The sequence below is a fragment of the Geotrypetes seraphini genome, chromosome 2, assembly GCF_902459505.1.
Source record: "Geotrypetes seraphini chromosome 2, aGeoSer1.1, whole genome shotgun sequence".
Classification (NCBI taxonomy): Eukaryota; Metazoa; Chordata; class Amphibia; order Gymnophiona; family Dermophiidae; genus Geotrypetes; species Geotrypetes seraphini.
In genome coordinates, this window is record NC_047085.1 from 229,648,589 (window position 1) to 229,661,487 (window position 12,899).

The following is a 12,899-nucleotide window of genomic DNA, read 5'->3' on the forward strand; positions in this document are numbered from 1 at the left end:
AATCCTCAATGGGCTAGGGGGACCCGTAAAGGAGGTGGTAGTACTAGAGCCACTAGGAAACAGCGATCACAACATGATCCATTGCAAGCTAGAAATAGGAACACCAAAAGTAAAGAAAACCACATCGACAGCACTCAATTACAGAAAAGGGAACTACGAGGCCATGAGGAAAATGGTAGGAAAGAAACTCAGCAAGAGCTCAGGGAAGATGGAGACCATAGAAGAAGCCTGGTCCCTGCTCAAGGACACGGTACACGAAGCACAGAACCTGTACGTCCCCAGGCTTAGGAAAGGGTGCAAGAAGAATCGAACAAAGAACCCGGTGTGGATAACAAATGCAGTAAGAAAGGCGATAAGTGACAAGAAAGCATCGTTCAGAAAATGGAAAAAGGACCAAACCAAGGACAAACAAGATGAACACAAAAGGTACCAAAAGGAATGTCACCGAGTGGTAAAGAAAGCAAAAAGAGAATATGAGGAGAGACTAGCAGAGAAAGCAGGAAATTTCAAACCATTCTTCAAGTATGTGAAAGGGAGACAACCGGCCAGGGAGGAAGTGGGACCATTGGATGATGGAGACAAGAAGGGAGTGGTAAAGGAAGAAACAGAGATAGCTGAAAGGTTAAACAAGTTCTTCTCGTCAGTCTTCACGAGAGAGGACACATCCAATATTCCAGAACCCGAAGAGATCTTACATGGGGACCAGGATGGGAAACTGGTCAAACTAGAAGTAAGCCGGGAGGAAGTCCTCCGTCAGATAGACAGACTAAAAAGCGACAAATCACCAGGTCCAGACGGCATCCACCCAAGAGTACTAAAAGAGCTGAGAAACGAAATAGCAGAAACTTTTCGCAAAATATGTAACCTTTCCTTAGAAACAGGGGAGATCCCAGAGGACTGGAAAATAGCAAATGTCACGCCCATCTTCAAGAAAGGATCAAGGGGTGACCCGGGAAACTACAGGCCGGTGAGTTTGACCTCGGTTCCGGGAAAGATGATGGAAGCACTGATTAACATAGAAACATAAACATAGAAACATTAAGGACACCATCTGCGGCCACATAGAAAAAAATGGGCAGCTGAAGGCAAGCCAGCACGGCTTCTGCAAGGGAAGGTCATGCCTCACGAACTTGCTGTACTTCTTTGAGGGAATAAACAGACAGACGGATAAAGGGGAATCCATTGACATCATTTACCTTGACTTCCAAAAAGCCTTCGACAAGGTACCCCATGAACGGCTGCTTAAGAAGCTGTGGAATCATGGGGTGCAAGGGGATATCCACCGATGGATCAAACATTGGTTGGCAGGCAGGAAACAAAGGGTTGGAGTAAAGGGCCATTACTCAGAATGGCAATGGGTCACGAGTGGAGTCCCACAGGGGTCGGTGCTGGGACCGCTCCTGTTCAATATATTTATTAACGACTTGGAGACAGGGACGAACTGTGAGGTCATTAAATTTGCGGACGACACCAAACTCTACAGCAAGGTTAGAACCAAGGAAGACTGTGAAAACCTGCAAAGGGGCTTAACGAGATTGGAAGACTGGGCAAAAAAATGGCAAATGAGTTTTAACACTGAGAAATGCAAAGTCATGCATGTAGGGAAAAAGAACCCGATGTTCAACTATAAAATGGGGGGATCGTTGCTGGGGGTGAGCAAACTTGAAAGAGACCTGGGGGTGATGGTAGACACAACATTGAAAGCATCAGCACAGTGTGCGACAGCCTCAAAGAAAGCGAACAGAATGTTGGGTATCATCAAAAAGGGTATCACGACCAGGACGAAGGAAGTCATTTTGCCGCTATATCGGACGATGGTGCGCCCACATCTGGAGTACTGTGTCCAGTACTGGTCGCCATACCTCAAAAAGGACATGGCGGTACTTGAGGGAGTCCAGAGAAGAGCGATAAAGGGTATGGAAAACTTCTCATATGCGGACAGATTGGAAATGCTGGGGCTATTCTGGAAAAGCGGAGACTTAGGGGAGATATGATAGAAACCTTCAAAATCATGAAGGGTATAGAGAAGGTAGACAGGGACAAATTCTTCAGGCTGTGGGGAGCCACAAGCACAAGGGGGCACTCGGAGAAATTGAAAAAGGACAGGTTTAGAACAAATGTTAGGAGGTTCTTTTTCACTCAGAGGGTGGTGGACACATGGAACGCGCTCCCGGAGGCTGTAATAGGCCAGAGCACGCTACAGGGGTTCAAGGAAGGTCTAGATAAGTTCCTAAAAGATAAGGGGATTGAGGGGTACAGAAAGAAGTAGAGGTAGGTTATAGGATTAGACAGAAACCACTTCACAGGTCACGGACCTGATGGGCCGCCGCGGGAGCGGGCCGCTGGGCGCGATGGACCTCTGGTCTGACCCAGTGGAGGCAACTTCTTATGTTCTTATGTGCCAGATTGGGCATGGGGGGAGAGCTTATGGGACCAGAAACAGAGGACAGAAAGATGGTAGGCAATGATCTGAAGGGAGAGAAGTTAGACCTGGGGTAGTGCGGAGGAAGAGGGAAAGAGATACTTGAAGGGAGAACTGTTGGGAAGAGAAAGAAAGAAACGGTGGACCTGGAGAAGGGAGGCAGGCAGGCAGGGGGAGAGATGGGATGGGGGACAGTTGGGAAGAGAAAGGGAGAGAAGTTGGATTTGGGGATGGGAGAGAGGGAGAAATGTTAGGCCTGTGGATGGAAGGCAGAGAGATGCAACATCTCTTTTTTTTCTCCTCCATTTCATTATTCAGCATCAAGGGGGGAGGGAAGAAAAAAAAAACTGAAAAGAGAGGGAGCAAATTGATGGACCATGGAGATAGAGGAGGAGAAATGGAACCATGGGAGGGCAGGAGGGAAGAGAGCTGGGATAAGATGCTAGGGGATGGAAAGAAAGGGATGGCGTTATAGCCTGACCAGTGGAGAGAGGGAGGGGGATTCTGAAAGTGATGAGCCATGTGGATGAGGTCAAAATGGAGATGACAAGATGAGTGAGAGAGCAGTGAGTACAGTGGTAGAAATGTGGTAATGGGGAGTAGATAGACGGGAATAGGAGGCTGGGAAAGGAGTGAGTTGGAAAATGGGAGAGCTAGAGACAGAGAAAATGGAGAATTGAGAGAGATAGCTGAATATTTAAAAAGAAGAAGGGTGAGAAATAAGGCAATATTTGAGTAGACAGAGGCAGAAAAGAAAAAGTTAAGAAAGCTGAAAGGGAAAAATCAGTACGTTGGAGACAGGCATAAGAAGGAAATAGAATGAGAGAAAAGGAGAAAAAAATGGACAGCAGACACTGGAAAGAGAATTAGTTGAAGATAGAGAAACTGGGACCAAGATGATGGAAAAACAAAACATCCAGTCAACAAGGTAGAAAAAATGGTTTTATTTTGAATTTATTAATTGGAATATGTTAGCTTTGGGATATGTGCATCACAATTATTTTTGTATTCAGTGATTTGGGGGAGGGATGAGCCTAAAATTAGTGGATGGGCACCAAAGTTTCTCCCTGCCTGAGTGCAATTTATAAATACTTGAGCTAGTGGGGATTCCCAAGCCCTGCCAACTGAAGAGATCTTCCTCCAGTCTGGCAACTCAAAATCTCCAAGCTTTGCAGCCAATGGCAATATCCTCAAGCTGCCCCTGCTTTCATGCATGCATGAAAGCCGAGGAGGGAAGGCAGCAGCTCTGCAAAATTGCTGCCAGCTGCAGAACTTGGGAAGTTGGAGGAGGAGAAGGAGGAGGTGGCTGTCAGTTGGTGAGGATCCCTACTAGCTACAACAGGGGAGATGTTCATTTTGAGGGAGCCTAAGCTCCAAGTGGGAAGCCCAAAAAAGCAGTAATATTTACTCTGATTAAACGATCCTCCACATGCGCTCCTGACAGCTGATTCAGCATCCCCACTCTGATGAGGCTCACTTCTGAAGAGGCTCACCGTAGCTGTAATAGAAGTAAATGGGAGAACCAGGAGCATGCATCCCTGCTCATCAGAATGGGAATGTGGAAGCCTGAGGCTGCTCCCACTGTCAGCGGTGCACGTGGAGGATCATTCAATCAGGGTAAGTATTACTGCTTTTTAGGATTCTTCTCCACAGTGTCCCTTTAATGAAGATTTATTATTAGATACATACATCTTCTATATTAGTGACTGCAAATTTGGGTCCTGCTCAACCTTTTTTTGGCTCATTGGCTATTGTTAGTGTTTGTGCGGCCCCAGAAAAAGTTTTTTTTTCAGCCAATGTGGCCCAGGGAAGCCAAAAGGTTGGACACCCCTGTTTTAAAGGCTTTCAGAATCTGTTGACAAACCAAATTATCTTGATCCAAACAATTAGGTTTCAATGTTATGAAGCAGGGAGACACAGGGTTATTTGTCCTGTGTTGGGAAGCAGTAAGGGATGTGAATGTGGGCCATCTCAATTAGATGATGATCAGAGCCACTTACTGGCAGGGGAAAAATTATGGCAGACACATGTCATGCAATTGCATGAGTGGTTTCATGTAAACACTGGTGTTGCATGGAAGACTTTTCAAGAGGGGGGTACCCCAATGATAGACTTTCTCATCATACATCTCAACAAAACCCCTCAGTTCTGTTCCAGACTACCATTGGATACCTTTCTCTTCCACAGTTTGTTTATTGTTCACTTGATACCCAGCTAATACAACAGGTCATAGAAGCTTACAATAATAAATTAGAGAAAGGAACGCTAATAAAAGTAAAAGGTTAACAACCAATCAAGATACCCTTTCATGCAAAACACATTTAGAAAAATGTACTGTGCTAAAAATAGTATAAATAAATTACAACTATTTTGTAATTGTGTATGTATATCTCCCATAGGCATCCCAAACTGACAAACACTGAAAGTTTTCTTGAAAAAATAAGTTTTCCAAAGTAATTTGAATTTGGGAAACAATTGTTCTACCCATATTTGAGGGTGGAGACTGTTCCAAAGAGAACGAGAAATTAAAAAGTAGGCTGCCAAGAAAGCCAATTTATAATAAGCTAATCTGTGAGGGGGAAGGATAAGGGTCGTCTTTATTCACTTCTCACAGCAAAAACCCTCTTGAAACTCAAGCAGGATCCAGGGAACCATGATTCTCATTATACCATATTGGCCAGAAGCCATTTTGATGCAGGAATAAATAGGCATCATTCCTGCATTCCCCCACCCCTAGCCACAAAGGACCCATTAGGCCTGGAAGTGGGTCTTTCTGTTAAGGATGGGAAGATAAGGGAGTCAGTTCTGTTCTGGGCCAAAACTGAAAATCCTAGTTTCAGTCAGATTCTTTCAGGGGATTGAAGTGGATTTACTACTACCAGCTGCTATAACTAGTAGTATGCATGAATCAAGTGTGGTTTTGAAATGAAAATTAATCTAGCTCATAAGTGAGTTTGTTTGTACCTGGAGATTCTTCCTTTGTGCTTTCAAGCCAGGATTGGTTGGGATCTGGTACTCTAAAAAATCCAGTGTTGCAAATATTTTATCCCCTCCCAGCTCACATACCATATTCTTTGAGTTTTGTCAGCTTTGTATTCCCAGGCTGAGGAAGCAGAAGACAAAAACCCTGAGCTGGGGAATGAATCTCTGTATGACAGTGCTCAGTACTTCTATTAAGCTGCAAGCTCCTGATTGTAACTTTTAATTGAAGAAATAATTTTGTTTGTTTTCAGCATAGTATTTGTCAAGGCATCATAGGAATGAGGGGACTTTTCCCAACTGTAATACAAATCTTTACAAAAGTGACCCACCCCTTCTTTTGTGACTGTCAGATGCTGGCAGAAGAGAAGACTATCTCCTCTAAGTATGCAGAGGAACGAGATCGTGCAGAGGCAGAGGCGCGTGAGAAGGAGACCAAGGCCCTGTCCTTGGCTCGAGCTCTTGAAGAAGCCATGGAGCAGAAAGCAGAGCTGGAGAGGCTGAACAAGCAGTTGCGCACAGAAATGGAAGACCTTGTCAGCTCCAAAGATGATGTTGGAAAAAGTGTAAGTATCTGTTTAAACAGATTTGAAAATGCTATAAACTGAGGCTATGGTAGTAAATTAGTTTCAGGGACTGTTTCAATCAGTTTAACAATCTCAGCATTTTTGTTTCATGTAGAAAGCTTTTTAGTAATCAAGCTATTGAAAGCAAAAGTGCAGAAAAAACTGTAATATAGTAGACTGAAAACAATGGTGGCATATTTTAAACAATATGGATGATAGTGGAAGCAATCAAGTTAAATAAAGATCTAGGCAGGGCTCGAAACTGTAAAAAAAAATGTAAAGTAGCACTTTATTAATCACCCATATTTTTCCTCTGGTAAACAGTCTAAATGGAATGAAGTTCGTTATGGTTATATCCTGCTTTTAATTCAAAACTGAATAATCTTCAACTTGAGCAAAAATTTTGCTCTGGCTTTTTTAATAATAATAACAGTTTATATACCGCAATACCATTAAGTTCTATGCGGTTTACAATAGATTAAGCGAGGTACAAATTGATTGAATTTAAGAGGGGGGAAGAGGAGAGTTAAAAGGACCGGAAATGTGTTGTTGAGGAGAAAGAGATTGAGAGCCAGGTTGGATGAAATTCTGCTTTGAGTTACTTGTGTGTAATCTTGTGTATAATCTTAAAAAAAAAAAAAAAAAAAAAAGACTTACTGAGGTTTAAATTTAGTTACCAACTCTAGAGGTGGTAGTTTGCAAATCCAGTTTTCAAAATTTGTTTAGTATAATTAAGCTATCTTTTGTGAGGGGAGGTGACAGTATAAGGTACACTGTAAATTTATATACAAGAAATATATTTTTCTATGCCTAACCTCAATAGTTTTATTCTTGTCCTGATGAAATCATTACTGCTCTGTATGGTTTTCATAAAACTGTCCTTTGTGCTCATGAAGGAGTGGAGGCGTAGTAGATAAAAGCCTGACAAAATCTTGCTATTGAAGGTCACTTTGTTTAGTGTCTTTATGAAATATGGGTTCATTCAGCCAAAAAGCTGTAAGGAATAGGGTAGGTGTTTTTTGCTTTTTTCCCTTGTTCTGGTGTCCCATGTTACCTGCATCATTTACATCTAGCATTATGTGAGTAAACTGATTCCATGAATTGCAACATCATTTCTCAGTTTTTCTAGAATCTGTGCAGCTTGAACTTAAATAGCAAATCCTTCCAGCCTAATGCAAATGCTCTGATCTGGCCCTTCAGGACTGTTTGTTTAAAAATGCTGTGAAAGCAACTTGGTCATTGAAAGCTATTTATTGCATACTCTGAGTCTTTTTTACATAATGGTAGGTTCATGAGCTGGAAAAATCTAAACGGGCCCTTGAGCAGCAAGTTGAGGAGATGAAGACTCAACTGGAAGAGCTGGAAGATGAACTTCAGGCCACGGAAGATGCCAAGTTGCGACTGGAAGTTAACTTACAGGCACTGAAAGCTCAGTTTGAGCGGGATCTCCAAGGCCGAGATGAAATGAGTGAGGACAAGAAAAAACAGCTTATGAGACAGGTATATTAGCCTTTCTCAATATTCAGTTAGCTGACCACATAAAGCTAAATGGGTGAGTTATTCATATAACTTTGTATGTTTTTACCAGTCCTGTCCATTTGTCAGATTGTTGAAAAAATTACATGGATACTTTATTTGAAATAGAGAATGACACGGGGAAAAAATTTGTCCCCACAAGCTCAGTCCCCTTCCCATCCCCTGCAAGCTCGGTCCCCACCCCATCTCCGCAAACCATCTGATCCCATCCACACAAGCCTTGAATAGTTTTATACTGAACTTATTTTCTTAAAGTATAAAAAGAAACAATATTCTGTACAATTGTTATTTTATAAATCAAAGTTCTGGATGCTGAACTAGAGAAAGAGATGTTTCAGCTGGCAGGGCTTTGTTTATAAATGTTTATCAACACAACTAATCTACTACTTATCCTAAAGCAAAAGAAAAGAAATAGAATTTTTTTTTCTACCTTTTTTGTCTGGTTTCTGCTTTCCTCATCTTCTCATTCGATTCCTTCTATCTACTGTCTGTCTTCTCTCTGTCTCTTCCATTTGCTCTGTTATTGTGCCTCTCTCTTCCATCTCTCCCTCCCCCCAATTGGTCTGGCTCCTCCCATAGTCTGGCATCTGTCTTCTTCCCTTCCAGCATTTTCTCTCCCCACTCTGTTCTCCATTTCCCTTCCAGCATTTTCTCTCCCCACTCTCTGTTCCCCATTTCCCTTCCAGCATTGTCTTCCCACTCTCTGTTCCCCATTTCCCTTCCAGCATCGTCTCCCCACTCTCTGTTCCCCATTTCCCTTCCAGCATTTTCTCCCCACTCTCTGTTCCCCATTTCCCTTCCAGCATTTTCTCCCCACTCTCTGTTCTCCATTTCCCTTCCATCATCTTCCCCCACTCTGTTCCCCTTCAGCATCTGTTCCTTTCAACACCCTTCCCTCTTTCCGCCTCTTCAGCGTCTGTTGCTTTCCACCCCTTCCCTCTCTCCACCCCCTCTCAGCACCCCTCGCGCAGTCCGTGCATCTTCCTCCCTTCCCCTTACCTTTGTGGTGCGTTTTAATTTAATTTGTTCAAGTAGCCAGAGCCTGAAGTCGTGTGTGTCTGCAAAAGCTTCTCCTCTGACGGAACCGGAAGTTACATCAGAGGTGAAGCTTCCACAGACGCACGCAACCTCAGGCTCGGGCTGCTTGAACAAATTAAATTAAAACATGCCACGAAGGACACGGTGAGCACTTTCTTTTTTCCCACCATTTCGGCTGGTTACCCGTTGTTTAGCCGCAGGTAACAGCCACCCATGTCATTCTCTAATTTGAATAACTATTATCTCAGCTGCTGAAACAGCTGAAATAAACGGCTGTATAGTGACTGAAAGGATAACATTCAGCCCCATTCCAATTTCAACATATCTTTAGCCATAGCAAAAATTGTCCAAAGATTGTGTATATGATGGGAATTTTTAAACAAAGTACTTCAGGTCAGCAACCATCACTCTTTATTTAAGTTTGTTATTTTTTCCCCAGAAAAAAGTATGCTTTTGTTTCCTGGTCATGTTGTTCACTTGTCTGAATTTGTTGCTGTGAGAAAATAGCCAGATGGATTTTGCTGAAACTTTGGAAGCTGGTATGTGCAGAGTAGTGAGACTTCACCTGACAAATGATAATGTGGAAAGATTTTACTAGGGGCAGCTTGCTGCTGGGGTACTGGGACGCAGACTTCAGTTAGCCCATAGTGTTAGCCATTCTATTGATATAGTGAGGAGGGGTAGATGAAAATATCTAAGGAGGCACCAAACAACGGGGAAAGTCCAAGAGAATCACAGGTAAGACTCTCAGTTACTAAGATAAGTTAGAGGAGGTGAAGGGTAAGTATAGAATGCAGTGAAGGGGACTGGAAGGAGAGGTGGGCAGAAAGTTAAATTTAAAACAGCTGAACACATGAAATAGTCAAAAGCAGGACAAGAGAGGGGCAGATTTAAGGCTAGGAAAGGGTGATAATCTAAGCCAGGGGTGTCCAATGTTGGTCCTCGAGGGCCGCAGTCCAGTCGGATTTTCAGGATTTCCCCAATGAATATGCATGAGGTCTATTTGCATGCACTGCTTTCATTGTATGCTAATAGATCTCATGCATATTCATTGGGGAAATCCTGAAAACCCGACTGGATTGCGGCCCTCGAGGACCGACATTGGACACCCCTGATCTAAGCAATGGAAATAAACAGAAGAGAACATGTGCCATGGAGAGACAGGATGCAACCAATAGGGCTGTATAGAGGAATAGAACTTCAGACAAACATGCAAAGGTTTGGAAACATACACAGACTTTAATGCTGATGAGCTTGCATTTAATGTTCTAGCCAGTCACTTCCCCATGATCATCAACAGGCTTTTGACTCCTTACGAATCCTCAAGGTCACTGAAATCATCACAACATCTTCTTACTAGCCCCTCAGTTTGATAGTTGTTCTATGACACAACACGTAAAACCATTTATTCGATAGTTGCGCCAACATGGAATGCCCTCCCCATAACCCTACGATAGTAAACTAGTTTAAATAACTTTAAATCTAATCTTAAAACTTTCTTTAGCACTCTCTAGACCAGTAGAGGTTGATCTTTACGAATGGGTATATATCCAATCATGACCAGCAGGTGGAGACTGAAAACAAAACTGTGGGACAGTATATAATATACTCCCTTCTCTATTTACATCAGTCTTCTTTCAGTCTCCAGCAGGTGTTGAGTGATCTGTACCCATCTCCCTTGGTAGGGCTGTTGGAATTTGTTTAGGGGGTTTCTAGTCCCTGTTTTTGGCCGGACAGAGCTTGGGCGGGCCCTGTTTGGGGGTCCGTCCGACCTCGGGGGTGTCAAACCCGGCGGGTCTCGAGCGGGGTCCCTCCCCCCACTTCCTCCACCTCCCCACATTTTTTTAGAGGAGCCTCAGCAGTAAGCCTTGCCCCCTAAATCAAGCAAGGCATATTGCTTCGAGAGCCTGTGGAGTCTGTTCTGTAAAAAAAAAAAAAATCCTGAGGTAGTGCCGGTCTGCAGGGTTGCTTCCCTGTCAGTTTGCTGTTTTTTACAGTATTTTTTCATCTAACTGGCACTTTGTTTCTAGCTTGGTCACGTATGGAGCAATTGTGCCCTTCTCCGGGAGAGTGGGACACAATTCGGTCCAGCCGCGAGGCACTCGCGGCCGGACTGAACTCTGTAGTTTGGGCCGGTGAGGTGGTGGAGCTCCGTCGGCAGCAGCTGCAGGCGCCCAGAGCTCCCCGCCGATGGTGCCTCGCGAGTCGGCTGGGAGCAGTGGGGAAGCCCAGTCTTCCCCAACCGCCCACGTTGGGATTCCGTCTCAGCTGATTTTTTGATAGCTGATGCCAACTTGCCTGTTTTAGCGGCTGGGACTGTTCAGGCTTCTCAGCCGCTACAGGCCATGGAGGGAGCTTTTTTGGTGGGAACTTCGCCATTTTCTCTGTCTGGCCCCTCCATTTTGTCTGCAACCTCAGGTGACCTTCCCCCTGTATTGCAAACACAGGTGCAGGTTTCAGCAAGGGCAGGGAGTCCCTGGGGACCCCCAGGGGTTTTTTGCCCCCAATTTAATTTATTTCTTTGTGCAGACAATTGGGGGTCCCACGTGCACTGGGGGGTTTCGGAGGTGGTTTCCCTCCACGTCCCCTATGGCTTTGCCTCCCTCTTTTCGTTTGGCGTCCCCTCTTCCTCCTCCCTCATCTAAGCGCCCGCGGGGGGGCTTGGATTGCAAATTGGTGGTCGGAGGAGCGTGTTGGCATGATTGAGGACCTGGCCGCTTTGGCAGGCTTCCAGGATCCTCTAGAGGGGACGCCCGCTGGCAGCGGGGCGTCGGGTTTCCCGTCTTCCAGAGCAGATGCGTCCGTGGTGCGCTTTTTATTCAGAGGGATGAGTTTTTAGACCTGATGTAGCAGGTCTCCTTGGTGCTGCATTTTTGAAGTTGCGCCACCGGAGACCCCGAGTATGGGGGCCCTTCTGCTTCAGGGGGTCTGTCCTGTTTCCCGCTCTTTTCCTGTGCGTCAGGATTTTCGGGATTTTGTGCTGGCGCAGTGGCCTACGGGCGCCGTTTCGTTTGGTGTGCGCCTTGGCTCATGGGTATTCCATCACGAAGGGGGATAGGGCTACCTTAATTTCGCCAATGGGGGACGCGGTGGTCTCGGCACTTACTAAGCGGCATACCGTGCCTGTTATGGACGGTTCTGCTCTTAGGGTCTCTGAGGAGCGTACGTTAGAGACACTTCTTAAGTATAATTTTGATGTCTCTGCCTTGGGGGTCCAGGCGACTATTTGTGTGGGGCTGGTGGCTCGCACCGTGTTTCGGTGGTCTGAGCGTGTCCTGGATCGTGAGTCTGATGACTGGTCCTTAGTGGATCAAGAGGTGGTGAAGATTGAGATGACTGCCTCGTTCCTCTCGGTTGTTCTTTGTGACTTGGTGCGGTTAAGTCTGGGACTTTTGGTGTCCGCACGCTGTACCTTGTGGCTTCGCGCTTGGTCGGCGGTTGCCGCGTCCAGAACTGAACTTCCCAAAATTTCTCTTTCGGAGGTTGTTTTTGTTTGGAGAGGACTTAGATCCGGTGGTTCAGACTCTGACGGATTCTGAGGTGCCCCGTCTGCCTGAGGACCGTGCCCGCCCGGCATCTCGGGTTGGCATTGCCCGGGGGCGTCTGCGGGAATTTCGCAAGTTTCGCCTGGGGCATGGGACTGCTTCTTTCCAGGCTTCCTGTTTTTCCCCAGGGTCGTTGGCTTAGCGCATGCAGTACTTTCAGGGGGCCCGTCGGGGGGCTGGGAGTTCCCCCCGGTTCCCCTGCTGCCTGTCCTGCGCGATGGCTCTTTGCCGGCGCCCCCTTTGGTTCCCGTGGGTGCCCGGCTTCGCAACTTGTTTCCCAAGTGGGCCGAGATCACGTACGATCAGTGGGTCCTGGTGGTGGTGCGGGACGGTTATGTACTTGAATTTTGCCCGCTCTCTGCCGGATCATATCTAGCCTCTCCATGTCAGGTGGCATGGGAGAAGCTAGCCTTTCGCCAGACCCTTCAGCGCTTGCTAGATCTCAAAGCAGTTGTCCAGTGTCCCCTCAGGAGTTCGGTCTCGGCTGGTACGCCATTTCCTTTGAGGGGACTTTTCGGCCCATCCTTGGTTTAAACCGAGGTCAACAGGACTCTCAGAATTCCCTTTTATTCGCATGGACATACTGCAGTCTGTCCTTCTGGCGGTTCAGCCGGGGGAGTTCCTGACTTCTCTCGCTCTGGCAGAAGCCTACTTGCCTGTTTCCATTCGGACCTCTCCTCAGCTCTTTAACCGAGGTCAACAGGACTCTCAGAATTCCCTTTTATTCGCATGGACACACTGCAGTCTGTCCTTCTGGCGGTTCAGCTGGGGGAGTTCCTGACTTCTCTCGCTCTGGCAGAGGCCTACTTGCCT

The 12,899-nt window shown here is 45.7% G+C and overlaps 1 protein-coding gene across 2 annotated transcripts in view; it reads left to right on the plus strand.

The window, feature by feature from the left end:
• MYH9 (myosin heavy chain 9) overlaps nt 1–12,899 on the plus strand; it is an 807,001-nt gene that overhangs the window by 649,357 nt on the left and 144,745 nt on the right. For both annotated transcript variants that reach the window (XM_033935132.1, XM_033935133.1), the window contains exons 32-33: nt 5,755–5,967; nt 7,255–7,467. In XM_033935132.1, the coding sequence (XP_033791023.1) occupies nt 5,755–5,967; nt 7,255–7,467 (426 nt within the window). The remainder of the gene's footprint in view (nt 1–5,754; nt 5,968–7,254; nt 7,468–12,899) is intronic.